Raw genomic sequence first — 27,395 nt, forward strand, 5'->3', positions numbered from 1 at the left:
ACAAAAATGGTTAACAGTGTGATATCATGATGAGTGTCATAAATCAGGGAACATTATGAGACAAAGGAGAAGTTTTAACACGAGGTACTACAATATGAATTGTACAATATGAGTTGTAAATATATAAACATCATATATTTAAATAATAACGGAAAATGTTCAGTTTTCCAACTGTACAGAAGGACAGTGAATGCAGCACCAACTGACCGTCAACCGTCAGGCCCGCGAGGACAGACAGCCGTTCTGCTGCGTTCACTGACCGAGGACACGGACAGACAGGCAGAGAGAGAGAGAGAGACAGACAGACAGAGAGACAGAGAGAGACAGACAGACAGAGAAGACAGACAGAGAGAGAGAGAGAGATGGACGGGGAAGACAGGCGGTTGGATCCACTTCAGAGTTTCACTGTCAACAGTTTCAAACTGGACCCTGTAAAATGGCGGGACCTGGTGTCAGAGGAGGAGAGTCAGGTGATGTTGAACAGTTTCTTCAACACTCAGGACTACTGGACCCTGTTCATATGTCAGCACCCGGAGTCTGGACTCTCCTTCAGCCTCCATTTTCCAACAAATGTCCAAACTAAAGTCATCTGTGTCTCTAAAACTGGACCTGGAGTTCTGACCAAAGAAAACACCAGAGAGAGTTTAATAATCCAAGAAGTTCAGGGAGAGGACACCTTGAGTTTCATCATCGCTGTCTCTGAGCAGGTAACAGCTACGGCTAACTGTTAGATCGGGCTAATTCAAGCTAGTGCCAAGTGTGAAGTTATGACAAGGGAAGCTAAGGCTAACATCAACTGAAGCTAACTAAGGCCAACAGTTGAAATCTTGAGCTAAATTTGTAGTCATGGAAACAGAATATGAAATCTATTGGTGTGCTAGCCAAGACAAATGTAGGTCAAATAATATTTAGGATGACAGACACATCCAAGTAAATGAGCGAAGGATAATATAAAGATTAAAGGGAAGGCTAGCTGTACATTGCTAGGTATTCTAAAGGCTGAGTTAGATCAAATAAGCTAACATTAAGGCGTACAAAAAATGCTAAGATTAAAGCTAGGAGAACTCAGTAATCTAAAGCTAAAATCAGGCTAACAGTTTTTTCGATCAATGATCTGAAGAGTAGGTACGCTAAGTGTGCTAGCCAAGGCAAATTTATTTAGAATATGGTTAAAGTTAAGAATGACATTCACATCAATGCAATTTGAGCTAAGGGTACAATGTCAAGGCTAACTGAACAAAGCTAGGAATGTTTAGGCTATTTTAGTAAAGTTAAAGCTCATGCTAATATTAAAGCTGTGTCAGCTAATGCTAAGTGAGCTAAAGATATTTGAGGTAAGTTGAGGCAGATGTAAAGTCTTGTCCTTCCCTCCAGGTGACCTGCCCGTTGCTTAGCAACCCAGAAACCAGCAGTACCTGGGCAGCAGGTGTGGCTGAGGAGGCTCTGAGGTTCATGGGGAGACAGAAGAACGAAGCGCTGGTGATGAAGGCTCACATAGAGGGACAGACCTTTCTACCTCATCCTGGCGCTCTCCATGACGACGCTCTCCATGACGACACTCAGTAAGACAGACAAATGTCAGATAAATCAAATCAAATCAAATCAATTTTATTAATATAGCCCAAAATCACAATCACATTGCCTCAGTGGGCTTTACAATCTGTACAGTGAACAACATCCTCTCTGTTGGCAACCAACGTGGAGGCACCATCTGAACTAAAGCATGTCATCTCTCCCTCCTCTAACAGGAAGCTGTCAGACATGAAGCTCCTCCACAGCTGTGATTCGATGATCATAGAGTGGGCGGAGCTTGTGTCAGAGTTCCTGCAGCAGCACTCATCTCAGCCGGTTCTGGACGGACTGAAGCCGCTTCCCTCAGAGGAGTTTAACTTCTGGAGGAACAGGCTGAACAACCTGCACTTCGTCCAGCAGCAGGTGATGATGTCACACTGACGGCAGGTGATGATGTCACACTGACAGCAGCCTGATTGAGAGGACTGCTGTGTCTCTGGACGGTCTTTGATGCTTTGAGGTTTAGAAAGCCGTCTTTACAGATTGTTGCTCTTCAGTCTGAAGGGTTTGGGTTTTAACCTGGAATTAACAGGTGTGTTTCTTTCTGATGTGTCACCTTTCATCCAAGAGGCTTCTTACATATGGTGGGAGTGTCCTTACATAGTGTGGGAGTGTCCTTAGATAGTGTGGGAGGGTCCTTACAGTGTGTGAGAGGGTCCTTAGATAGTGTGGGAGGGTCCTTACAGTGTGTGAGAGTGTCCTGACAGAGTCGTTAGGGACCTGTGTCAGCTCTGAGTTTCAGAGTTAGGGCCACTTTTGGGTTGCTGACCCAACCGGCCTTCTCTTAGAAGTATGTAAAATAAAAACATGTAAAGTAATATATGCATAACTCTCAGATTGTTTATTTCTTGCTGATGTTTGTTCAGCTAACGAGCAGCAGAGCTCAGCAGGTGGCATCCATCGTTCAGAAGGCGGAGAGCGTCTACTGGTCCACTCTGAGAGACATTCACAGAGACGTCCAGGAAGGTAGACATCGGCCGTCTGTGACATATCTACTAAAGACTGTTGACACACAACTGACTGTAATGTCCTCCTCTCAGGTCTGAAGGAGGCTGAAGATGTGACTCTGAATCTGACTCGTCTGCAGGAGAAGCTGGAGCAGGTGGAGCAGGTGGAGTACCAGCAGGTACCTGAACAGCTGCTGTCTGATCTGATGTCATGTTTATGAGAAGGTTGCAGGCAGAGGAAGAAGATCTCAGTGTTTTCATCTGAAACAACATTCAACTTGAAGCAGCTGTAGACCTCATCAGGCTCCACAGACCTGATCCTGTACTGGTATTCAGTGTGACATCATCACTCTGTGACATCATCACTTATGTTTGATTGGCAGCTGGGGCCCAACATGGCTGCTGTGATTGAGGAGGTGCGTCAAGTGTGGATCCAGTCTAAGTTCTACTGTGAACCCTGCAGGATGGTGGTTCTGCTGCAGGAGATCTGCAACCTCTTCATCCAGATGGTACTGACAGTGTGTGTGTGTGCGCGTGTGTGTGTGTCAGAGATCATCAAACCCTCCTTTATCTTCCGCAGAGCAGGAAGTTCCTGCGTGTGGAGGAAGTGATGCATGGTCTGGTGTCAGATCCTGCTCCAGTCCTGGATGATGTCAGACTGGTGATCCAGACTCTGCAGACCTTCAAAGAGGCCTACAGTCAGTGCAGGACTCAGCTGGAAAGTCAGAACCAGGTACAGCTGCAGACCATATGACACGTGCTCCTGGGATCCTCTTGCTTCCTGAGTCAGGAAGTGGTTCTTGAGACTCCAGTGTGTTCATGTGTGTCATGTCTGGATGTGCCTTTAACGGTTCCGACCCGAACCATCCTGCAGCACGTGAAGTTTTTTAGTTCCAGTGTTTACTTTCGTATGTCTGAGTTGTTGTTCTGACTTCAGGGAACGTTCACGTGAATTTTCACAGCTGTTACAATGTTTTTTGTGATTATTCTGACACCACATGAGCGACCAGTGAGTGTCTGACACAGACTCTACTGTGTCAGTCCTGCTGCTGTGGCTCATGGGTACTGTGGTACTGAGGCTGCTTTGATTCAGGTGTGTTTTCCTGACATGGAGGATCTCGGTCTGGATCCAGGTGGACAGGAGAGTTTCTAACATGACTTCAGTAAATCATCTGCTGGTCGTGAACTGTTCAGGAGGAGCTCCTCTAATTGTCTGTTAGACCGTGAACATGATCATGTCAATCATGTGGTTACCATGGTAACATCAATACGTGAGTGCAGGATTATTGCTGATCAATCAGATGATCAGAAGCAGTTAAAGGGATAGTTCAGGTTTTTTGAAGTGGGGTCATATAAAGTACATATCTATAGTCGATCTGTTTCCTGCCGTAATCAGCGATCAGCGCAGCCTCAGTTTGGAGCAGCAGAGAGCCGCTCCAGCTCAGACGCTCAGCTCTGTACTGCAGTGATCGGGTCCAGAGAAAAAGAGAAATTAACCACCTAAAACAAGGCCCACCTAAAAAAAATCTATATCAGTTCAAGTGTACGCTGTATAGAGAAAATTCACACCGCTTTACATCGCCGTCAGACCGCGCTTTCTTTTGGCACTACATTTTCTCAACCGTAGAGCCTCCGTATCCCTACGCATTAGCACAACTGGGCCTCGCACTGTATTTCGCCGCTCACAGATAATGCGTAGGGATACGGAGGTTCTACAGTGGACTCAGTTCACTGTAGAACAAAGCTGACTATAGATATCAGTGTCCAACATAACATTTTTTTCTTACTAGCCCGCTTGGCCAGTAGATTCGAGTTTTACTGGCCCCATGTGTAATTTTAGTGGCCCAGCCACAAAAAATGAAAATAACAGTTTCTTTGAAAAAAAAAGAAAAGAAAAAGACGTGTTTATTTATTGAAATTGTTCCCATTTAATTGTTTAGAGAGTCTGTCCCTGAAAAATCAGTATGATCTGGCAATGATGACAAAAAGTAACAGGGGTTTGCCTAATAACAAGTATTAAAATTTCAAAATTGAAATTACAACATGTTTAATATTTGTAGATGTATCATTTCTCTCACTCCTATAATTCTGTTATCATTTTTCAGGTGATTGATGTTCTGAAAGCACTGTACAAACAGTACCATTATTTCTCCCGAAGTGGAGGCATCAGTATACCTGGCTGAACCACCGCGACGGCGTATGTGACGCTGTTACTGTGATGATAAATGACACTTAGATATTGAATCTGTGTCTATAATAACCACACCCTGACATGTAAATGTGACATCTGTCTTGATTCATTTAATTTAACTTAAAATATGGAAAACTGACTGCATAATATATGAATCAGAAACAGAAATGCTTGAGAGCAGCTCCCATTCAAAGTCAAGAATATGCAGAAAAATAGTAGTAATAATAATAATAAACTGTTTATATGCTGCATATTTATGCTGCATATATTTACTGCAGCTTTTTTTTTTACCATTAAATGTTATTTTATACATTATCATATTTTATAATGTTCTGTCATGGACTATGTCACTTCACTGCTAACAGAAAAGAAAGCAGCTCACTGCCAGTTACAGCTTCTTATCTTGATCTGCAGTCTTTGTTAATTTTTTGTCATGATTGTTATTATTAGTAGGCTACTTAGATTATCAAAAATCACAGTTACATGTCAGGATGTGCTTATTGTAGACATATTCAATATTTAACTGTCATATATCATCACAGTAACAGCGTTGCATAAATTAGCAGCTGTAAACACATAAAAACATTATAAAACACATCATGTGGTCCTCTTTAAACGCTGGGTGGAGGTGTATATTTTGGTAAATAACCAAGTCTAATTTATTTTGAAAAAACATCAAGGACGAAGACGTGACCACTGACACTGCACGTTTTTCCTCTTCGCCTTTTTCACGTGTTGTTCCCAGAAGGATGCCAGAGAATTCACAGAGAAGCTGGCGAAGTTTGTGACATTTTCATCCCGGATTTTTGTGAGGAGGGAATTAAACGCCTGTCCCAAATAAACGGCCGACTATTATTTGGTATTTTACGATAGTTCTCGCATCATCAGCACGAGCTGAACAATAAATCTAACACAGCAAGAGAGGCGGGACTTAAGGCAGAACAGCCAATCATCAGACGGTCAGTCCCAAAGCCGGTGTCATGTTTGAAGCAGCAACAGGAGAGGGAGGGAGAGGAGGCAGCTGCAGCGAGCGCAGACACAGAGAGGCCGGAGAAACTGAGCGACTGTAGTGAGGCGTTTGTGCAAAACTGCGGATAAACGGCAGAAAAAGTGTGTGTGCTGAACCCTCTAACCGGGAAAAGTGTGGTAAAACACCCACATCCCCCACGGGCGCGACGCCCCTGACCGTGGTCAGCCTTCGCCGGAAACTGCCGACATACTTCACAATACATTACGCCGTTGCGGTGGTTCAGCCAGGTATACTGATCCCTCCACCTCGGGAGAAATCCCCTTTTCCTCCTCTCGGACTCGTAGCACTCCTTCTCCGCCTTCACTCTAAACATTTCCCGCATGCATTCTAGCGAATCACGATTGTCGTACGGGCAGTGACTGGCCAATCAGTGTAATCAGCGATTGGTCCGGGCCAGTGACTGACCAATCGACACGCCCTGCACCTACTTTTACTGGCCCCGGGCCATCGGGCCATGGGTTATGTCGAACCCTGGATATGTACTTTATATGACCCCACTTCAAAAAACTCGAACTATCCCTTTAACTGTTGACAATGTCTCACACAGAGCTGGGACTTTCCTTCACACCTGGCCTTCTCTCACCTGGACAACTTCCTGACACGTCTGCACAGCATCCAGGTACACGCACATGCACACACACACACACACACACACACACACTGGTTAGTAGTTACGTCATCTGGAACCAGAACAGGAGGACCCTGCTCTCTAACAGGAGTTCTCTGTCCTGATTGGATGAAGGAGGCAGGGCTGAGACAGTAAACACTCAGCAATTGCTGGTTTCAGTCCCAGTTTGTGTTTGTAATTCCTCTGTCCTCCTGCAGGAGGTGCTGTGTGACAGTCTGCAGCTTCGTCAGCTGGATCAGACAGTCCTGTCCGGTGTCAGCAGCAGGATGTGGACTGACGTGGTTCAGGGCGTGTATCAGGACTTTCTGCGTCATGTGACGGCTCTGTCCCAGTCTAACTGTGATCCCACTGACCCCGACGACCAGGTGACTGCAGCTTGTGTGTGTGAGGATCCTCCTGTTTGACTCTGAGCTGTGAGTGACTCCTCCTCCTCGTCTTCTCAGAGCTTTCAGCTTCACCTGGATCAGTTTCAGGTTCAGGTGTCAGACCTGGACAGACAGTTGGTGTCTGTCCTAAGCAGAGCCTTTGAGGACTGCTGCGTGTCTTCATCTGCAGCAAAGGTACGAGTCTATAACTCCTCCACATGACAGCAGCTGCAGGGAGACGAGCTCTGTTCTGATCTGGTCCCTGTTTCAGCTGGTGCAGATGTTCAGGCTCATCCTGGACCGTCCTCTGATCAAGGATCAGCTGCATCCTCACCTGATCCGGCTGGTGGAGATGGTTCTGGTGGAGCTGGATCAGACAGAGCTGCTGTTCTTCAGTCAGAGAGAGAAATCAGAAACATTCAGCAGGTTCAGTCCTTCTGCTGCAGCCAGACTCTGCTGGACTCAACAGCTCCGACTGAGAGCTGAGGACGCTCTGAACAGCTACAGGACCGTCCAACACCTGTAACACCTCAGATTACTGTCCAGCACCTGTAACACCTCAGATTACCGTCCAACACCTGTAACACCTCAGATTACTGTCCAACACCTGTAACACCTCAGATTACCGTCCAACACCTGTAACACCTCAGATTACCGTCCAACACCTGTAACACCTCAGATTACCGTCCAACACCTGTAACACCTCAGATTACCGTCCAACACCTGTAACACCTCAGGTTACCGTCAAACACCTGTAACACCTCAGATAACACCTCAGATTACTGTCCAACACCTGTGACACCTCAGATAACACCTCAGGTTACTGTCCAACACCTGTAACACCTCAGATTACCGTCCAACACCTGTAACACCTCAGATTACCGTCCAACACCTGTAACACCTCAGGTTACTGTCCAACACCTGTAACACCTCAGATTACCGTCCAACACCTGTAACACCTCAGATTACCGTCCAACACCTGTAACACCTCAGGTTACAGTCCAACACCTGTAACACCTCAGATTACTGTCCAACACCTGTAACACCTCAGATAACACCTCAGATTACTGTCCAACACCTGTAACACCTCAGATTACTGTCCAACACCTGTAACACCTCAGATTACCGTCCAACACCTGTAACACCTCAGATTACCGTCCAACACCTGTAACACCTCAGGTTACCGTCAAACACCTGTAACACCTCAGATTACTGTCCAACACCTGTGACACCTCAGATAACACCTCAGGTTACTGTCTAACACCTGTAACACCTCAGATTACTGTCCAACACCTGTGACACCTCAGATAACACCTCAGGTTACTGTCCAACACCTGTAACACCTCAGATTACTGTCCAACACCTGTGACACCTCAGATAACACCTCAGGTTACTGTCCAACACCTGTAACACCTCAGATTACCGTCCAACACCTGTAACACCTCAGATTACCGTCCAACACCTGTAACACCTCAGGTTACTGTCCAACACCTGTAACACCTCAGATTACTGTCCAACACCTGTAACACCTCAGATAACACCTCAGGTTACTGTCAAACACCTGTAACACCTCAGATAACACCTCAGGTTACCATCCAACACCTGTAACACCTTAGGTTGCCATCCAACACCTGTAACACCTCAGGTTACCGTCCAACACCTGTAACACCTCAGGTTACCGTCCAACACCTGTAACACCTCAGGTTACCGTCCAACACCTGTAACACCTCAGATAACACCTCATGTTACCGTCAAACACCTGTAACACCTCAGATAACACCTCAGGTTACTGTCCAACACCTGTAACACCTCAGGTTACTGTCCAGCACCTGTAACACCTCAGATTACTGTCCAACACCTGTAACACCTCAGATTACCGTCCAACACCTGTAACACCTCAGATTACTGTCCAACACCTGTAACACCTCAGATAACACCTCAGGTTACCGTCAAACACCTGTAACACCTCAGATAACACCTCAGGTTACTGTCTAACACCTGTAACACCTCAGATAACACCTCAGGTTACCGTCAAACACCTGTAACACCTCAGATAACACCTCAGGTTACTGTCTAACACCTGTAACACCTCAGATAACACCTCAGGTTACCATCCAACACCTGTAACACCTTAGGTTGCCATCCAACACCTGTAACACCTCAGGTTACCGTCCAACACCTGTAACACCTCAGGTTACCGTCCAACACCTGTAACACTTGAGATAACACCTCAGGTTACCGTCAAACACCTGTAACACCTCAGATAACACCTCAGGTTACTGTCCAACACCTGTAACACCTCAGATAACACCTCATGTTACCGTCAAACACCTGTAACACCTCAGATAACACCTCAGGTTACTGTCCAACACCTGTAACACCTCAGGTTACTGTACAACACCTGTAACACCTCAGATAACACCTCAGGTTACCGTCAAACACCTGTAACACCTCAGATAACACCTCAGGTTACTGTCTAACACCTGTAACACCTCAGATAACACCTCAGGTTACCGTCAAACACCTGTAACACCTCAGATAAAACCTCAGGTTACTGTCTAACACCTGTAACACCTCAGATAACACCTCAGGTTACCATCCAACACCTGTAACACCTTAGGTTGCCATCCAACACCTGTAACACCTCAGGTTACCGTCCAACACCTGTAACACCTCAGGTTACCGTCCAACACCTGTAACACTTGAGATAACACCTCAGGTTACCGTCAAACACCTGTAACACCTCAGATAACACCTCAGGTTACTGTCCAACACCTGTAACACCTCAGATAACACCTCATGTTACCGTCAAACACCTGTAACACCTCAGATAACACCTCAGGTTACTGTCCAACACCTGTAACACCTCAGGTTACTGTACAACACCTGTAACACCTCAGATTACTGTCCAACACCTGTAACACCTCAGATTACCGTCCAACACCTGTAACACCTCAGATTACTGTCCAACACCTGTAACACCTCAGATAACACCTCAGGTTACCGTCAAATACCTGTAACACCTCAGATTACTGTCCAACACCTGTAACACCTCAGATTACTGTCCAACACCTGTAACACCTCAGATTACTGTCCAACACCTGTATCACCTCAGATAACACCTCAGGTTACTGTCTAACACCTGTAACACCTCAGATAACACCTCAGGTTACCGTCAAATACCTGTAACACCCCAGATTACTGTCCAACACCTGTAACACCTCAGATTACTGTCCAACACCTGTAACACCTCAGGTTACTGTCCAACACCTGTAACACCTCAGGTTACTGTCCAACACCTGTAACACCTCAGATTACTGTCCAACACCTGTAACACCTCAGATAACACCTCAGGTTACTGTCCAACACCTGTAACACCTCAGATTACTGTCCAACACCTGTAACACCTCAGATTACCGTCCAACACCTGTAACACCTCAGATTACTGTCCAACACCTGTAACACCTCAGATTACCGTCCAACACCTGTAACACCTCAGATTACTGTCCAACACCTGTAACACCTCAGATAACACCTCAGGTTACCGTCACACACCTGTAACACCTCAGATAACACCTCAGGTTACTGTCTAACACCTGTAACACCTCAGATAACACCTCAGGTTACCGTCAAATACCTGTTACACCCCAGATTACTGTCCAACACCTGTAACACCTCAGATTACTGTCCAACACCTGTAACACCTCAGATAACACCTCAGGTTACCATTCAACACCTGTAACACCTCAGATTACCGTCCAACACCTGTAACACCTCAGATTACTGTCCAACACCTGTAACACCTCAGATAACACCTCAGGTTACCGTCAAATACCTGTAACACCTCAGATTACTGTCCAACACCTGTAACACCTCAGATTACTGTCCAACACCTGTAACTCCTCAGATAACACCTCAGATTACTGTCCAACACCTGTAACACCTCAGATAACACCTCAGGTTACCGTCCAACACCTGTAACACTTGAGATAACACCTCAGGTTACCGTCCAACACCTGTAACACCTTAGATAACACCTCAGGTTACCGTCAAACACCTGTAACACCTCAGATAACACCTCAGGTTACCGTCAAACACCTGTAACACCTCAGATAACACCTCAGGTTACCATCCAACACCTGTAACACCTCAGATTACTGTCCAACACCTGTAACACCTCAGATTACTGTCCAACACCTGTAACACCTCAGATAACACCTCAGGTTACCATCCAACACCTGTAACACCTCAGATTACTGTCCAACACCTGTAACACCTCAGATTACTGTCCAACACCTGTAACACCTCAGATTACTGTCCAACACCTGTAACACCTCAGGTTTCTGTCCAACACCTGTAAAATTACAGTTTTTGTGTGTTGTGTTCAGGTGTGTGGACTCAGGTGAGTCCCAGCTGGTGCTGCCGAGGTTCCAGAATGTTGTGGACCTCCTGCAGGACTTCAGGGACCATGTGAGGTTGGACTGGAGCCGTCAGCTGGACTCAGACTGTGGATTCATCCTGGAGCAGCCTCTCATACGACACAGCCAGCAAGGCATGCTGGAAGTTAACTGCAACCACGAGGTCAGTCAGAAGAAGGGTGGAGCTGCAGCCTCCACTCACCTGGCTGCTGCTGTTACCTGGCAGAACAGGAGCTCATTGGCTTATGATGTCACACACAGACGAGTGAATGGCTGTGTGTGGTAAACACTGTAACATACTAACATCCAGCGTTTAGATTTATAAGCATGTAAACCTTGAGCATGTAGCTCAGTGGGTAGAGCTGGTGGACCAGTGATTGGAAGGTTGCTGGTTCGAATCCCAGGGCGCAACTGAGGTATGTGTCGAAGTATCCTTGAGCAAGATACTGAACTCCAAAATTGCTCCTGATGTGCAGTTGGCACCTTGTGTGGCTGCCATCAGTAAGGGTCCTGTGATGAGCTGGTGACTCAAAGTGGTAACATCCCCGCAACCCTCACGGGAAAGCGGAAGAAAACCTTCAATATAGATCTGTAGATAGTATCTTTGAAACATCAGAACTTTAACTAATGCACATTATTCAGTTTTTTAATTAGTTCAACATAATCAGCATTCAAGGAACAATAAGACTTTTTAGTTTTATTAAATTTTATTTTTTATTTTTTATTTTACAAACAAAGTCATGCTTACAGGGTCATTGCCTCATTCAAAGTTACTCTGTGTGTGTGTGTGTGTGTGTGTGTGTGTGTGTGTGTGTGTGTGTGCGTGCGTGCGTGCGTGTCCAGCTTAAAGGGGTACTCAGGGAGCTCAGGTGTGTGAGCAGGGAGGGAGATGTGGAGCTCCACCCCCACACTGCTCGACTCCTTACCTGTAGAGATGACATCACACATAGCTACCTGAGCCTGAGTCACATGGTGTCCTGTTACAACCAGGTGCATACACACTCACAGAGATCTGAGAGATATTAGATGGTGGTGAAGATGAAGGTGGAGGTCATTTGAAAGGTGTGGTCTTCCTTCAGGTGGTGAGTGATGTCCTGCAGGTGGAGCTTCCTCTGATCCAGGACCAGCAGCACGACCTGAACCAGACTCTGTCAGTGCTGCAGACAAACACCTGGAGCTATGAAGGTGACATGCCACATGACACGTCACATGACACGCCACATGAAGAACTATACAGATTCACAGTGGACATACACTACTCACAATAAGTTAGGGATATTGTTATTTACATGAGTGCTTTTCCTATTTGGGCTGAATTTTAATGAAATAAGTAAAAGTTCCCTTTGATATTACTAATAATGAATGAGAAGAAACACCATTTTCATTAGTTTAATATTTATTACCCCAAAAATTTAGACAATAACAAGGATAGCCCCAAATAACAAAAATTGACAATGTCAGTAGCGGGTGTTTCCACCATTTGCCGCAATGACAGCTTGACAGCGACGTCTCATGCTCCTCACTAGCCTCATGATGTTCTGAGGCAATGCGTTCCACTCCTCCACAAGTGCTACACGCAGTTCTGCCAGGTCACGTGGGGGTGGGGTACGATCATCCAGTCTCTGCTTCAGCTGGTCCCAGACGTGCTCTATGGGGTTCAGGTCAGGGGACATTGCTGGCCATACCATATGAGGCACTCCCACTTCCTGAAGTCGAGCTGTGACAATTCTGGCACGATGTGGTGGAGCATCATCATCCATGAACAGAAAGTTGGGGGTGTGCTGGCGGAATTGGGGGATGATGATGGGTTCTATGATGTCTCTGAGGTAAGAACGTGCAGTGACTGAGCCATCTACAATAACCAAATCTGTTTTGCGCTGACTGGTGATGCCTGTCCAGACTGTTGCACCTCCTCCACCAAAGGGAACCCTGGGGACCATGTTGACCTCGGCGTATCGCTCACCTCGCCTTCTGCAGCAACGCTGACGACCATCATTTCTGTGCAAGGTGACCCGACACTCATCAGTGAACAGGACGGTAGACCACTGCTGCATTGTCCAGGTCACATGGTCTTGTGCCCACTGCAAACGTTCACGGCGGTGTCTTGGTGTCAGTGGAGTCACCTGCAACGGTCGTCTGACATTCAAGCCAAAGCGGTGGAGTCGGTTTCGAATGGTTTGTCTGGAAACCCTAGTACCCCTCACATCTCGTAACTGGGCCTGCAGCTGTGTGGCAGCTGCATAACGATGTCTGAGTGCATAGGTCCTTAGTTACTGGTCATCGTTGCGGTCTGTCACTCGTGGGGCTCCACTCCTGGGTCTGTCACGAACTCTGCCAGTAGTTCTGTGTCTTGATGCAAGTCTGCTGATGACACTTTGAGACACACCAAGTTCACGAGCAACATCTGACTGCCTGCCACCGACCCGAAGGCGCGCTATGGCCAGGTGGCGCTGCTCGTCCGTTAAGTGACGTCGTGTGTTCATGGCTGTTTGAATGATGAACTTGGAATGACTTACTGACAATACCAGCTTTTTATACCCACAGAATGTTGAAATTGATGCCACATTGAAAAGGGTTGTCTTTCAGTTTTTTGGTATTGGCCCCAATATGTAAGGCACACTGTACACAGTGAGACCATTACGTGGAAAACACAAAATGAGGTGTGTCTATCACCCCAATACAATTGCCTCCCTATCCCAAAACTCTCTGAAGTGAAACAAACGCCATATGTATGAAATCCACTGAGTCTCTCACAATATCCCTAACTTATTGTGAGTAGTTTATATTGGTGTGTTTGTGTGTTCAGGTGTGCAGCAACTGGTGGAGCAGCAGAGAGAGAGAGTGTTGATGTTCCACTCTACAGTAAGCAAGGCCAGAGCCAACATGGATGACATGACAGGCATCATCCAGGTGAGCGACCTCTGGTCAGTGTGTCAATATGTGACAGTGTAAACACTGAGGCAGGGTCACCTGAACACCTAGATGACCTTTGGTCGCTGCACCTACAGGGCTGGGCGGAGCTTCACTTGCTGCAGCACTCAGGTGAATCACTGCTGGAGGGTGGAGCTTCAGAGCAGAGCTACAGACAAATCAGAGAAGAGGGACAGCAACTGCTCCTGTTAACACAGGTAACCACAGATCAGACCTGAGGTGCAGGGGGCGGAGTAGAAAAGAGAGGTGTGTGCATGTGCTGATGTGACTGCTGCTGTGTCCTCAGGTGAACAGGAGTCTGTACGGAACTGAGGACTCCTCTGAGTCCTGGATCCGGTATCTGGACCACATCGATGACCAACTTCAGCACGGACTGTTCCAGCTGCTGCTCAGATCTCTGCGCTTGCTGTCGGACAGCATGAACCCACAGGTACACACACCTGGACCCACAGGTGCACACACAGAAACACCAACCATACTGTAGTCTGAACATGACTGTGTGTGTGTGTGTGTGTGTGTGTGTGTGTGTGTGTGTGTGTGTGTAGACCTGCAGAGGTCCGTTGGTGGCGGTCCGTCTGCAGCTGCAGGAAACAGGAAGTGTGTTTGAGCCGTCAGTGGGCAGTGACCTCCTGAAGACCATCATCACTGACATTTACAGAGCAGCGAGTCTGCCAGCCCGGATCTCTATGAGTCGCCATGACAACATCCAGGTGACTGTGACATCACTCTTACATCACACACGCAGCTGTGATTTCTGGGAAGTAAACTAAAGTAAACCTGCGTCTGTCAGAAGTCTCTGCAGCAGAGCCCAGATCTCACTGCGTTGGAACAGGAAGTGATGCATCACGTGGTACAGGTGAAAGAGGAGGCGGAGCGTCTGAGGGCGGGGCTGGAGAGGTACTCATACCTCTGGCAGAGCGACAGGAAGGAGATGATGCAGGAGTTTCTGACCTATAGCAGACAGCTGGGAGCTGACAAGCTGGAGGCCGAGGAGGCCCCGCCCACCTTGAAGGACTTCCAGAGAGAGGTGAGACACACCTGTCCAGGAGTTCTACTCTCCATCTGTATTGTTTTATTATTTGTTACTGCGTCCACCTGTGTGGGTGAGGACTCTGGTCACTCTGATTTCACCTGGTGTGTGTCGCATTAGATCGAGTCACTCCACAGACTGAGCAGAGAGGTGACTCACCTGGATGATGTCATTATTCTGAACGGCTGGCTGCAGGTCGACCTTCGACCCTTCAGAGACTCCCTGCTGTCAATTATCCATGACTGGAGCCACATGTACACAGAGTACCTGCTGGACTCAGTCAGTGACAGGTAAACTCACCTGAGACCTGCTGGACTCAGTCAGTGACAGGTAAACTCACCTGAGACCTGCTGGACTCAGTCAGTGACAGGTAAACTCACCTGAGACCTGCTGGACTCAGTCAGTGACAGGTAAACTCACGTGTGTGTGTGTGTGTGTGTGTGTGTGTTCAGTCTGCAGCAGGTGAGTCGTCATGCCGACGATGATGACATTGATGATGATGATGATGATGACGATAATAAAGCGTCCTCCTCCAGTCTTCCTTTGACAGAAACCATCCTCCTGCTGGAGGCTGCAGGAATCCAGCTGCCTGAACACCTGTCAGCACAGCTACAGGTAGTGACATCAGTCTGTCAGGTTGTGGTTTATGATGTCACTTCCTTCTGTGGTGTTTTGGGGCTTCCTGCCCTGAGCGCCGTCTGACAGGACTGAATCTCTGCAGACCCTGGCTGTGTCCCAATTCAGGGTCTGCATCCTTCGGAGGAGCAATTGAAGCCCGTCCCAATCCGAAGGCTCCTCCAGGTGCTCCTTCTTTTCCCTCTTTTGGATGCACCGCTGCGATCCTTCGTGGCCTCACATATCCCAAGATTCTTTGCGCGCCCAAAAAAGTAAATGGTGACATGGCAGGGTTTCCCCTACATGTAATTGACTGTGGCGCACCGCCACGGCAAAATAAAAGCCGCCACACCTTAAAAATTCAGGCATAAATAAATCCAGTGTTAGAGAAAGGAAATATTTTATTGGCGTCTTCCACCGCAGTCTTTGACGTTAACTAGCATGTTGGATATTTAGCTTGATAATTAGCTAGAGGATTAAAATGGTCACTTAGAGCACAAATTACATTCCGTACCCGAGCCGACCCGCTATAAATTGATACCGATGCCCGAAGGAAAATTCGACGGACGCAATTTTTAAAAGTGAAAGTAAGACAGCGTGGGAAATGGGAGTTCTGGGACAGCGCAAGCACGCATGAATGAGCTCATATGAAATATAAATACTTATTATTTGTGTTGCTAATAATGACTGATGATAAGTGACGCCTTGAAAATGGCAATCGTACCCGACCCACCTCTCCAGGCGTCCGACCCGATCCCCATCTGTGTACCCGTGCAGGACTCTGACTTAGATAAGTTCTCTCTTGAAACAAATAATAAAAATAGTATTTCTTTACAATATTAGATGACTCTTCATTCCAAGCCCATGCAGGGGAGTTCATGATGGCTGTGTGAGAGCATTATAACCAGAGAAAAAAAATGTAATTCCCGAAGTAGCCTATGACATAAGTATAAATATTACAGTATGATGACCCAATCCCCCCCCCAGCGCCACAGTCTCAGAAAATACTGGGGGAAACACTGCATGGCGTGGCGTACATGGTCACTTTCGCGTGCCTGGGCTCCAGAAATCGTGACACATAGTGTTGTCACGATACCAAAATTATGACTTGGGTGTGATACCTGCCTAAAATATCTCGATACCGATACTGAAACGATACCACGGCAGAAAACTAAAACATCATCAAAAGTAATGGCATAAAATATTAGATGACAGAATGTGGAACATAAAATGATTTATTTCTTTTTATTAATTAAAACACGCCCATTATAAAATAAGATAATACTTTATTCATCCCACAAAGGGGCGTTTCATGTTGATAAAGTTTAAACCCTGGATTATTATCCTGCAACTACATTAGTGCACTAAAGTACAACACAAATGACCCAGACCTGGTGGAGCTCTGTGCACTAATCAGAACATTTTATAATAATATAAATTACTATATATTATAAATTATTGACAAAAATGTACATGCTATGATTATATTACTGATACTGATTGACTTAAAAATAATTTAGAGATAAAGATCATTTATAAGTGGTGTTGTTGATCAGCATACTTGTGAACACCAGCGCATGTTCTGGTAAAGTTCATGTCACCAGTGTGAACGTTGTGTTTGCATACAGAGATGTGGAACCACATCAGACTGTTAAACAGTTAGCTTTACCCCTGACTGCCTCCTGCAACTCTGATGGTGAAAAAAGTTCGCTTGTCACAACAAAAACCTCGCTTGACTTCCATCCGGGGGATATTTATGTTATGTTGTTAGCTGCTGACCTGCAGCTCTCTGAACTCTTTGAACAAGTCCGCATGTCTGTCACCAGATGTTTCGCCAAGTTGGACGTGTTGGCTTTGTTGGTCATTACGGATTTACAGCATCGTGTACAGACGGGCTTTGTGTCCGTGGGCTTGCCCTTACTGTCGGCAACGTAAGCCAAATATTTCCATATTTCGCTCCGTGCGTCTGCTTCTTCAACAAGCCTAGGACGGTCGGCAGGAGCACTCATGCCACTTTCAGACACGTCTGTCTCGCTCTGTGACTGTCCGTCACTGTGAAGCCACGCCCACTGTGTCTGCAGGCAGTGAGGAAGCAGAGAGAAGCTGCACACAGACACGCTGCCCCGCTGTCGCACAAAGTTCATCAAGTACCAATACTAATAAAACGGGAAAAAATATTGTTTTTAACGGCTGGGTACCGCGGTACCTTTCTAGGTACAGCGGCGGCTGTCAGGATCGTAATTTCCGGTCAGTGCACCACAGAGTTAGATTTGGAACAACACTCACCTGCTGAAATCTGCGTACTTAGTAAGTGTGGATAATGTACTACGTTTAAGTGTACTGATGGAAGTATGGATATCGGAACACAGCTAAGGTCTCTCTTAAGGACTCGCCTTCAAAGACCTCAAAGGCCGGGTCCTTCAGAGGATGCAGACCCTGAACTGAGACAGCCTGTTTCTGTTAATAGAGTTCAGGCTTCACTATAGCTCCACCCACGCCTGCTCAGAGACAGGAAGTCACATGACACTGTTTTTTTAATATTTACCGTCCACTTTTAAATCATTTTGTGTTTAATGTTCTATTATTAATTTAGCTGACAGTTAACAGTTTAGATGTGTGATTTACTTACCTGTGCATACACCTGCTCACACCTGCTACACCTGTTTGTTCCAGCACTCATGTGTGCTGTTCAGTGACTCACAGCATCAGTGCAGTGTGAGCAGGTCCTTCTGTGGAATCAGACACTTACAGTCCACTTGTGTTAGTTTGAGTTTCCTCATGTTACTTCTTCTACAGTGTGACGGTGCATTCAGGAGCATCATGTAGTTCACAACGTTCATCTGTCTGTTTCTGTTTGTTTCAGTGTTGATGAAGAGGATTACAAGATGTCTGAAAATGAGATTAATTATTCAAGAAAAGATTGTTCAAACTAAATATTAAAAGTGAATGAATGGATCACAGCTGAAGTCTGTTTAACATCAACTCTGACAGAAAGTGTTGAACTCAGAAGTTTAATCAGTGAGGGTTAGGTAAGCAGTGAGACTGAACACCTGACGTCTGACTCACCTGCTGGACAGTCCTGATTGGTGCACAGAGACCTGTGTGACATCACCTTTTTCAAGAGAACCCCGCCTACTTTCAATCAGAACAGACAAGAAACAGACCTTAAACGCTTGTTTCTGTTTGATATTTGACTTTTATATTTAAAGTGAAACTCTCTGCAAAATGCAATATAGGTTTTATTTGTGATTGAATATGAGTCAAACCTTCGTGTAAAAGCATAATTAAGATGAAAGAGGCACTTTTACGATAGCAAAATCAAAATCTCTATGTTTAAAACAGTAAGAAGTCTCGACACAACATGAAACTTTGCTGGTAGCATCACCAGCGTCTCTACACATGAACACGAGCATTGAGAACATTGTTTGTGTACACAGAGTTTACTAAAAAGAAGGTTTCTGAACAACTCACGTTAGCAGTAGCTTGTTCCGCTCGCCGCCGTCCTGCCAGTGGAGAAGTGTCGATCTCAGAATGTGACGTCACCTGGAGGACAGTTAAGTTTCATGTTGTTGAGCCTTCTTAGTGTTTTAAAATTAGAGATTTTGATGCTAGTGCAAAAGTGCCCCTTGCACTGAGAAAATGATTTTGACCTGAAAATGAAACTAAGGTAAATCTTAAAAGTGCCTCTTTCATCGTAATTATGCTTTTACACGAAGGTTGGACTCATATATATTTACAAAAAACATCCGAGGTTGCATTTTGGCGAAAGTTTGACTTTAACAGCTTGTGTCTGATGTGTTCACTGACATCATGTAAGTCTGAGAAGCCTTACAGGTCATGTCACGCTGTACTAACACAAGTCCTTCATTGGAAAAGTATGAGTATAATCAGAGACGAGTATTTAAAGTGTTGCAGGGATACATGTAATAATCTAACATTTACTCAGGTCCTGTACTTCAGAGCAGGTTTGAGGTGATTCAGTTTTACTGTATTTCCATTTCATGTAAAGTTTACTTCTACTCTATTACATCTCTGTGAAAAAATGTTGTACTTTTTACTCCACTGCAGTTACCTGAAAAGTTAAGTTACTTGTTACTTTACAGATTATTTTAATTTCAAAATTACTTAAGTTTACATTAAACCACATGTTAAAGATTAAACCAGGAGTATTCAGATCCTGAACGTAAGTGAAAGAAGTAGTCGTGCGGTGAAAGAGTAACTCAGTACTGCAGTACAATGTTTGCCTGGGAAAAGTTTAAATACTCAAGTAGAGAAACAATATTGTGCCGAACTGACGTAAAATGGAAATAGTGCCTGAAACTTGTACATCAGTGCTTAAGTGACTTTTCCTAGCAGTGATGGAATGTAACTGAGTAAATCTACTCTAGTGAAGTAAAGGTATTTGTTCTTGAGTATTTCTGGTTGATGAAGGTTGTCAGTCATCCGGGTCCCGGTACCTCCAGGTTCTGTACTGTAGTCAGCCGGACTTGTTTCAGTTTGTTGAAGACGTGTCACCTCACATTCAAGTAGCTTCCTCACTTCTCACTAACTGGAGCCACACGGTGTTCAACTGTGTGGGAGTGTCCTGACAGACACCTCAGTGGATACTGTGTGCTGCAGGGGATTCTGGGTCATTTCTGAGTGGAGGCTGCTGTCAGTCTCTCAGGAGGTCCATGAAGGTGGGGCGGCTGTAGCTCAGGAGTTAGAGCGGCCCTTCAGTAATCGGAAGGTCGCTGGTGCGAATCCCAGCTCCCCCCAGCTGCATGTTGAAGTGTCCTTGAGGAAGATCCTGAAGCCCAAACTGCTCCTGATGAGCAGTCGGCGCCGTGCATGGTCCCATCACTGTGTGAATGTGGCAAGAATTGTAAAGCGCTTTGAGCGGTCAGTAGACTGGAAAAACACTATAAAAACACAAAACCATTTACCTTACGGATGGTGGATTTAGACGGACCTCCAGAGTCTAGACCAGGACTCAGAGTTCACAGAGACACAAAGAACCACAACAAGATAAATAAATGATTTAATAGAATTTCTTTCTCTTCAAAAGCTGTCATTTAATTTACACTTCCTGTTCAGACGGACAGACAGACGGGTCGGGTCTACAATCTGGTGCTGGTCCGACCAGGACCCCCTTCAGGGCCAGAACAGACCGAAGGAACCAGAAAGTAAAAGAGGCACAATGATGAAACTTACAGAGAAACGAGAGCTAAAAAAAAAAATAAAGGTCAAAAATTCCTTGTTAACACTCGCTGTCTCCTTGGCAACAGAAAAAGAAACATTAACTCTATCAGCGTCCATTTTGTCCTGGAGGTTTGAGTCCCGCCGGCTCAGAGGTCAAAAGGTCACAGACAGAAGCAGCAGCCAATCAGAGAGCAGCTAGCGGCGATAGACTCCGAATGCCACCAGGCTGAGGAAGATGGTGACTCCGACCAGCGAGGCGGTGGCCGGAGCGGTAAAGAACTGCCGGTACTGGATCTGACAGTACCACAGCACAGAGAGCATGAGGACCAGCAGGGGGACCATCAGGCTGCCAACGTTCAGAGCTACCTGCACCTGGTCGGCGGGCCGCGGGCCCCCCGCCGCCCCCCGACTGGCATGCTGTGAGATGTGACAGTGCAGAACACAATTATGGACCAGGTTCAGAGAGGCCAAAGTCTGAGCATCGTCCTGCAGCAGCTGACCCTGATAGATCAACCGGACCTGCTGCTCCTGACCGGCAAAGTATGTCCTGAAAGAGAGGGCGGGTCAGACGTCAGAACCAGAGACACTGTTCAGACACTGTTCAGGTGTGGTACTGGTATCAGGTTGTGTCAGTGTGAAGTACTGTGTGTGTCAGTAGCCCTTTTTACACAGCGTCTCTGCATTATCTCCGGAGCGGTGGTTCGGCAATTCTCCACCGATGGTGATTCACACAGAGCGAAGCATCTCCGCCTTCACGTGTGTAATTCACACAGAAAGCTGCGCTGCGGCTCCTAAAGAGGCGTGACGGTACACGTCATGTTGATGACGTCGCTGTTTCCCCTGTTAATCCAAACCCGCGGACAGCTTATAATCATATGGATGCTGTTATAATGTGTAGTGATTGAGATCCTGACCCACCAAACATCCTGGAAAGTAAAGAAGTTACGTTTTTCGCGCTAAATTACATAATTACATAATCACCATTAGTAAACAGGACGCTGTCTGACTCTGTCGCTCGCGGGGATGGAGGCTGTTTTCTGGGGGAAAGTTCCCTGAAGTCTCGGTCAGGAGAGCTGACGGTCGCGGCGATTTATTTTCATTACAAACACTCGGCGAGTTAAAGTTTTTTGCCGGTGACAGACGCTGTTGTTTGAGCAGAAATGTGAGGAAGAGTCGGTAGGACAGACAGGAGGACAGACAGGAGGACAGGCGGGAGAACGGACAGGAGGACAGGCAGGAGGACGGACAGGAGGACAGACAGGAGGACAGACGGGAGGACAGGCGGGAGGACAGACAGGAGGACGGACAGGAGGACAGACAGGAGGACAGACAGGAGGACAGACGGAAGGACAGGCGGGAGGACAGGCGGGAGGACAGACGGGAGGACGGACAGGAGGACGGACAGGAGGACAGGCGGGAGGACAGACAGGAGGACAGACAGGAGGACAGACAGGAGGACGGACAGGAGGACAGGCGGGAGGACAGACAGGAGGACAGGCGGGAGGACAGGCGGGAGGACAGACAGGAGGACGGACAGGAGGACAGACATGAGGACAGACAGGAGGACAGACAGGAGGACAGACAGGAGGACAGGCGGGAGGACGGACAGGAGGACGGACAGGAGGACGGACAGGAGTACAGGCGGGAGGACAGACAGGAGGACAGGCGGGAGGACAGACAGGAGGACAGACGCTTCTCCACGTACAGCTGTGGTATTTGTTTTCCTCATATAAGTTGCCAACGACAGTTACAGTTACTGTGTTACTGTTGTTTGGTCCTGTAACGTTGCTGTGTGGGACATTTCTCTGTATTTATTACACGGCTCTTCTTAATGCTGTAGAATGCTCCATTCACTTGAATGGGCCTTTACGTTTTCTGCTGAGCATATTTGACCGTCGAAAGGAAAGTGGGCTTTTTGCCTCTGATTTACGTATTTCGGAACACTCCGCGCTCTAAAATCTTTGCTCTGCAAGTAGTCCGGTCACTTACCACCTCAGCGTCTTCGGTTGCTAGGCGACGTCAGCTGATCTGTAGTCTACTTCATATCGGAAAAAACTTACTGCTAGACCACTAGTATGGATGAGTTTCACATTAACTTTTGGAAAATACGGTGATTTCAGCTCTTGGCAAAAGGCTGAGTTGTCGTCACCGGTCAAGAAAAGAAAAAGAGAAGAAACCAGCGAAGAGGGAGAAGAGAAACGGCTACTAACTATATTTCTCTGCTGAAAAACACTATGAACGGTAACAAATACAATGTAAAAAGAAACACTGTGTGTCTAGTTTTTTTTTTTCGTAATGGCAAGTAACCGTGTAATAAGCAGGATAATGTATAGAACATACATACATCTATACATTATCCCTTACTTAGTTGAGTGAGTGAGCATCTGAAACTTTCACACAGAGGGTGCAGAGAATTAGCGCAGGATCCCCGCATGCAAACGGTAGTGTGACTGGGGCTAGAGTGCAGTACTGTGTGCGTCTGTGTGTGTCAGTGTGCAGTACTGTGTGTGTCTGTGTGTGTCAGTGTGCAGTACTGTGTGTGTCTGTGTGTGTCAGTGTGCAGTACTGTGTGTGTCTGTGTGTGTCAGTGAGCGGTACCGTTTGATGTATCCGATGGTGTCCTGTGGTTGGACCTGCGCCGTCCTCTCAGTGTCGTTGAGGAACTTCAGTCGGAGCACCATGTTCCTCTGAGAGGATGAAGGCTCTCCTTCTCCTCCTTCTCCTCCTTCTCCTCCTTCTCCTCCTCCTCCTCCTCCTCCTCCTCTGCTCCGAACACCATCTCCTCCCCCTGCCTCCCCCCTCTCGCCCCCGCCCTCCTTCTCCTCCTGGGTGGAGCTGTTTGTGGGCGGAGCCTCTGTCAATGAGATGTCGCTCACGGAGCTGGAGGGGGAGGGGGATGAAGAGGTGGTGTTGGTGGTGGAGGGAGGTGTGTCCTGGTGGGCGGGGCTGCTCCTCTGTGAAGGGGCGGGGCCTGTGGTGGAGGAAAACAAGTGTTCTGGGGGCTCGGCGGTGCGGGTGGAGATCCAGGCGAGCAGGAGCACCAGGAGGAGCAGCAAGGAGCCGAACAGCAGCGTCACCTCGTCTCCAACACCTTCAATCAGAGCCATCGCCCACAGCAACGCCCTCTGACGTCAACACGGGTCACACACCTGCACACAGGGGGCGGGGCTTAGCATCAATACCCTGTTACTTTACTCTTAAACATCAGACCCGATGATGTCACAGTGATGTCATCCGATATCACACAGGACATGTGATATAGCAGGAATCTCCAGCCCATCATACACCTGATGCACACAGGTAAGGAAACAGTTAAGATGCCCAGACTTCAAACTGGAGTTGAGCAGCTTTTAAAGACATGGCTGTTAGCCTGGCTGGGAGGCATCATGGGAAATGTAGTATCCAGACTAAGGTCTCACTGAAGTAAGAAATAAAACGCAGCAGCTGTGAGACATGAGAGACACCACACTGCTTCTGTTTACAACATGTGGCGCTGGACGTGATGGCGGTCAGAACTGATCAGAACTTTTTGGTGACTGAGCAGTTTTAACAGTTTAATGTGGATGTTAGAAACTGATGGAGGACGTCTTTAAATGTTCATCACCTGGCAGCTCACTGTCATTGATCATTAATAATGCGGACGGGTCGGCCTCGAGAAGACGTTTATGTTCCACTGAATACAATCAACAGCAGTCCGCAGCAGAGAGCATTGTGGGTAATCAGGTGAGCGAGGTCAGTGTGTGTGAAAACCAAATCTGATGGAGAAATGCTTTTAATCTGAGCCTGCGTTAATTATAATCTCTCTCTCACACACACACTACAGATTAAGTGATTGTTGGTGATCAAAGAATATAACTATTCAGCTGTAACAAACAGGAAGTGATGTCATTGGTCGTGTAAATATCCGTCACCTGAGTCATGGCGTGTTTATCTGGGTGTTGGAACAGATCAGGGAGGTGAACAGAACCTGCAGCAGATCAGTCGTCAGATCCGTTTGTGTCTCCGAGCTGTTTAAATAAAGTTTGTTGAATGTTTCTGTGGATGGATCGAACAGGATCCTGTCGGCAGGTCTGATCATGTGATCATTGATCATCTATGAAGAAGAAACCGTCTGTGCTTCCATAACTGAATGAGACATTTCAACATGTGACTCTGGACCAGCTGATCACTGACACATTCATCAATAACTATATTGATCATCAGCTGCAGGATCAAGTTTAGGTTTTCATCACTTCATAAATATTTTCAGAATAACTTTTCTGTTTCTGACGATGATTGTGATAAGTTTGTTCTTTAATACACATTGTTGAGAAGTGACCCAACCAGAGCTGCAGTGGGGATCAATAATCGATTACTGGATTGGTCTGTTTATCAGCGTTTCACCCTCAAATGTCTCGTTCAATATTCAGTTTGCTGTCACAGAGGAAAGAAAGCAGAACGAGCTGACGGCAGAGGAGACTTTACTTTCTTTAAACATTAATTCAAGTGATCAGTGTTTGACTTTAGTTCCTCTGACAGCTGGGACAGATCAATACTACTAATAATGGGTTCATAAATCAATAATAAACAGCTTCAGGTCATCTCACACACTTGATCTTCTCTGGTTGTCGTACATTTAAATCCATTTTATTCCCCCTCCACTGTGTGATCAGATGACTCCACACGACGTCCTGAGTGTTTCTGGCTCACTGTGACTGAATGTTATTGACCTCATGATAGTTTGAATCAAATTATCTCATGTAATCAATAGTTTATTAATGGATGTTAACGAGCCGCTGTGGGACTGATTTTCATTGGTCAATATTTCTTTGTCTTTGTCTTAATCATCTTCTGTATGAAGACTGATCGATCGTCCATTGATTACCACGATGTAAACACACATTAACTGTCGGAGCTCTAAATCAGACTTCAGGTCAGGGGTCATCAGCTGACGTCACACAGCAGCTCAGGGATACTTTATTTACTCTGATTACTGTTGGAGAATCCTGACGTACTGTCACAGTTCAGACTCTATCACAGAACTACTGAGTATTCTCCAGGTTTAGTCTGATGTGTTCGTGTGCTGGTGCTGGTTCTGCACAGCTGTCTCCTCTGTCACCTGTTCGGCTGATGACAGATGTTCGGGAGGTTCCTGCTGTCCTGCAGCCGGACTGACGGACAGGTGTACCTGCGACTCACCTGCCCGGGCTGACTGTTAGCGGATCAGCGGTCAGTCTAGACGGTAACCAGCAGCTCCACTGTAACATCCCGACCGGAACAACCTGCTGATGGTTAACTGAACTCACATTAACACTGAGCTAAAACCTGAAGCTAACTGCTAACAGCGTCTAACTCACAGCCGGACAGGCAGTCAGCTAGGCTACATGCTAACAGCGTCAGTTAGCGGCTCGCTGCTGAACCTACAGACAGAGTGAGAGAGTCCGCAGACACACGACGGGAAAGAAACACTTACTGTTCAGCTCCGACACCTCATATCACTGCGTTAGCCTGCAGGCTAATCAGGCTAATCTCCTCTGGCTGCTGCTCGCACTTCCTGCTTCGGCTCCTCCGTCTTCTTCTGTGGTTCCGACGGAACTGACGCAGCACTGACGCGCTTCTTCTCCTTGATAATAATAATAATAATAATAATAATAATAATACTGGTAATAATAATAATAATGCATTTATTTCATTTTGTGCTTTTCATGATACTTCTTTTCTCCTTCTTCCTCTTAAGTCTTCTTTCTCTTCCTCTGCAAGCAGCCCAAAGGTTGCTGTATCGTGCAGGTATCTGCTGGTAACCCAGCACCGGTGCCGTTGAGCAGGGCCAGTGGTACCGGGCTGGAGGTGGAGAACAGATGATGTCAGGGTGGAGGTGGAGGACAGACGATGGCAGAGTGGAGGTGGAGAACAGATGATGTCAGGGTGGAGGACAGACGATGGCAGGGTGGAGGTGGAGGACAGATGATGTCAGGGTGGAGGACAGACGATGGCAGAGTGGAGGTGGAGAACAGATGATGTCAGGGTGGAGGACAGACGATGGCAGGGTGGAGGTGGAGAACAGATGATGTCAGGGTGGAGGACAGACGATGGCAGGGTGGAGGTGGAGAACAGATGATGTCAGGGTGGAGGACAGACGATGGCAGGGTGGAGGTGGAGGACAGACGATGGCAGGGTGGAGGTGGAGGACAGACGATGGCAGAGTGGAGGACAGACGATGGCAGGGTGGAGGACAGATGATGGCAGGGTGGAGGACAGACGATGGCAGAGTGGAGGTGGAGAACAGATGATGTCAGGGTGGAGGACAGACGATGGCAGGGTGGAGGTGGAGGACAGACGATGGCAGGGTGGAGGTGGAGGACAGATGATGGCAGCGTGGAGGATAGATGATGTCAGGGTGGAGGACAGACGATGGCAGGGTGGAGGTGGAGAACAGATGATGTCAGGGTGGAGGACAGACGATGGCAGGGTGGAGGTGGAGAACAGACGATGGCAGGGTGGAGGTGGA

At 46.8% G+C, this 27,395-nt stretch overlaps 2 protein-coding genes and 1 long non-coding RNA gene across 15 annotated transcripts; 2 read left to right on the forward strand and 1 right to left on the reverse strand.

Moving 5' to 3' along the window:
* Positions 1–209: 209 nt before the first annotated feature.
* On the forward strand, positions 210–18,687 carry LOC115572692 (dynein heavy chain 17, axonemal-like). Of its 2 annotated transcripts, none has more exons than XM_030403073.1 (22): positions 210–707; positions 1,375–1,562; positions 1,749–1,935; positions 2,439–2,538; positions 2,613–2,698; positions 2,903–3,028; positions 3,100–3,252; positions 6,288–6,359; positions 6,566–6,733; positions 6,812–6,928; positions 7,005–7,255; positions 11,122–11,314; positions 11,995–12,141; positions 12,231–12,336; positions 13,958–14,061; positions 14,160–14,279; positions 14,369–14,512; positions 14,628–14,792; positions 14,873–15,109; positions 15,233–15,402; positions 15,565–15,727; positions 18,591–18,687. In XM_030403073.1, the coding sequence occupies exons 1-22, from the start codon at positions 363–365 to the stop codon at positions 18,594–18,596; spliced, it is 3,348 nt and encodes a 1,115-aa protein (XP_030258933.1). In that variant the 5' UTR covers positions 210–362; the 3' UTR covers positions 18,597–18,687. The 2 variants fall into 2 exon arrangements, with proteins under 2 accessions (XP_030258933.1, XP_030258934.1); XM_030403074.1 differs by having other exon boundaries at positions 14,876–15,109.
* LOC115572740 (uncharacterized) lies at positions 7,263–10,925 on the forward strand. Of its 12 annotated transcripts, none has more exons than XR_003982142.1 (6): positions 7,263–7,313; positions 7,541–7,685; positions 8,111–8,279; positions 8,606–8,839; positions 8,968–9,201; positions 10,088–10,750. It is a non-coding gene; the product is annotated as an uncharacterized LOC115572740 (long non-coding RNA). The 12 variants fall into 12 exon arrangements; XR_003982134.1 differs by lacking the exon at positions 7,263–7,313 and adding an exon at positions 10,858–10,925 and having other exon boundaries at positions 7,363–7,685; positions 10,088–10,693; XR_003982132.1 differs by lacking the exon at positions 7,263–7,313 and adding an exon at positions 9,902–10,017 and having other exon boundaries at positions 7,363–7,685; positions 8,968–9,242; positions 10,262–10,750.
* A 2,042-nt stretch (positions 18,688–20,729) lies between the features above and the next one.
* Positions 20,730–26,488, reverse strand: tmub1 (transmembrane and ubiquitin-like domain containing 1). The gene is made up of 3 exons (XM_030403153.1): positions 26,361–26,488; positions 23,507–24,057; positions 20,730–21,455 (listed from the first exon to the last, which is right to left on the reverse strand). The coding sequence occupies exons 2-3, from the start codon at positions 24,013–24,015 to the stop codon at positions 21,104–21,106; spliced, it is 861 nt and encodes a 286-aa protein (XP_030259013.1). The 5' UTR covers positions 24,016–24,057; positions 26,361–26,488; the 3' UTR covers positions 20,730–21,103.
* Positions 26,489–27,395: the final 907 nt, after the last annotated feature.

Source organism: Sparus aurata, chromosome 21 (assembly GCF_900880675.1).
Source record: "Sparus aurata chromosome 21, fSpaAur1.1, whole genome shotgun sequence".
Taxonomy (NCBI): domain Eukaryota; kingdom Metazoa; phylum Chordata; class Actinopteri; order Spariformes; family Sparidae; genus Sparus; species Sparus aurata.

Bases quoted from the DNA above. Each gene is read 5' to 3' on its own strand.
- LOC115572692 (XM_030403073.1), top strand. From the start codon at position 363: ATGGACGGGGAAGACAGGCGGTTGGATCCACTTCAGAGTTTCACTGTC. The intron at 1,563-1,748 runs GTAAGACAGACA...CTCCTCTAACAG, and splicing joins GCTCTCCATGACGACACTCA to GAAGCTGTCAGACATGAAGC. The intron at 12,142-12,230 runs GTGCATACACAC...GTCTTCCTTCAG, and splicing joins TGGTGTCCTGTTACAACCAG to GTGGTGAGTGATGTCCTGCA.
- tmub1 (XM_030403153.1), bottom strand. From the start codon at position 24,015: ATGGCTCTGATTGAAGGTGTTGGAGACGAGGTGACGCTGCTGTTCGGC. The intron at 21,456-23,506 runs GTACCGCTCACT...CCTCTCTTTCAG, and splicing joins ACCATCGGATACATCAAACG to GACATACTTTGCCGGTCAGG.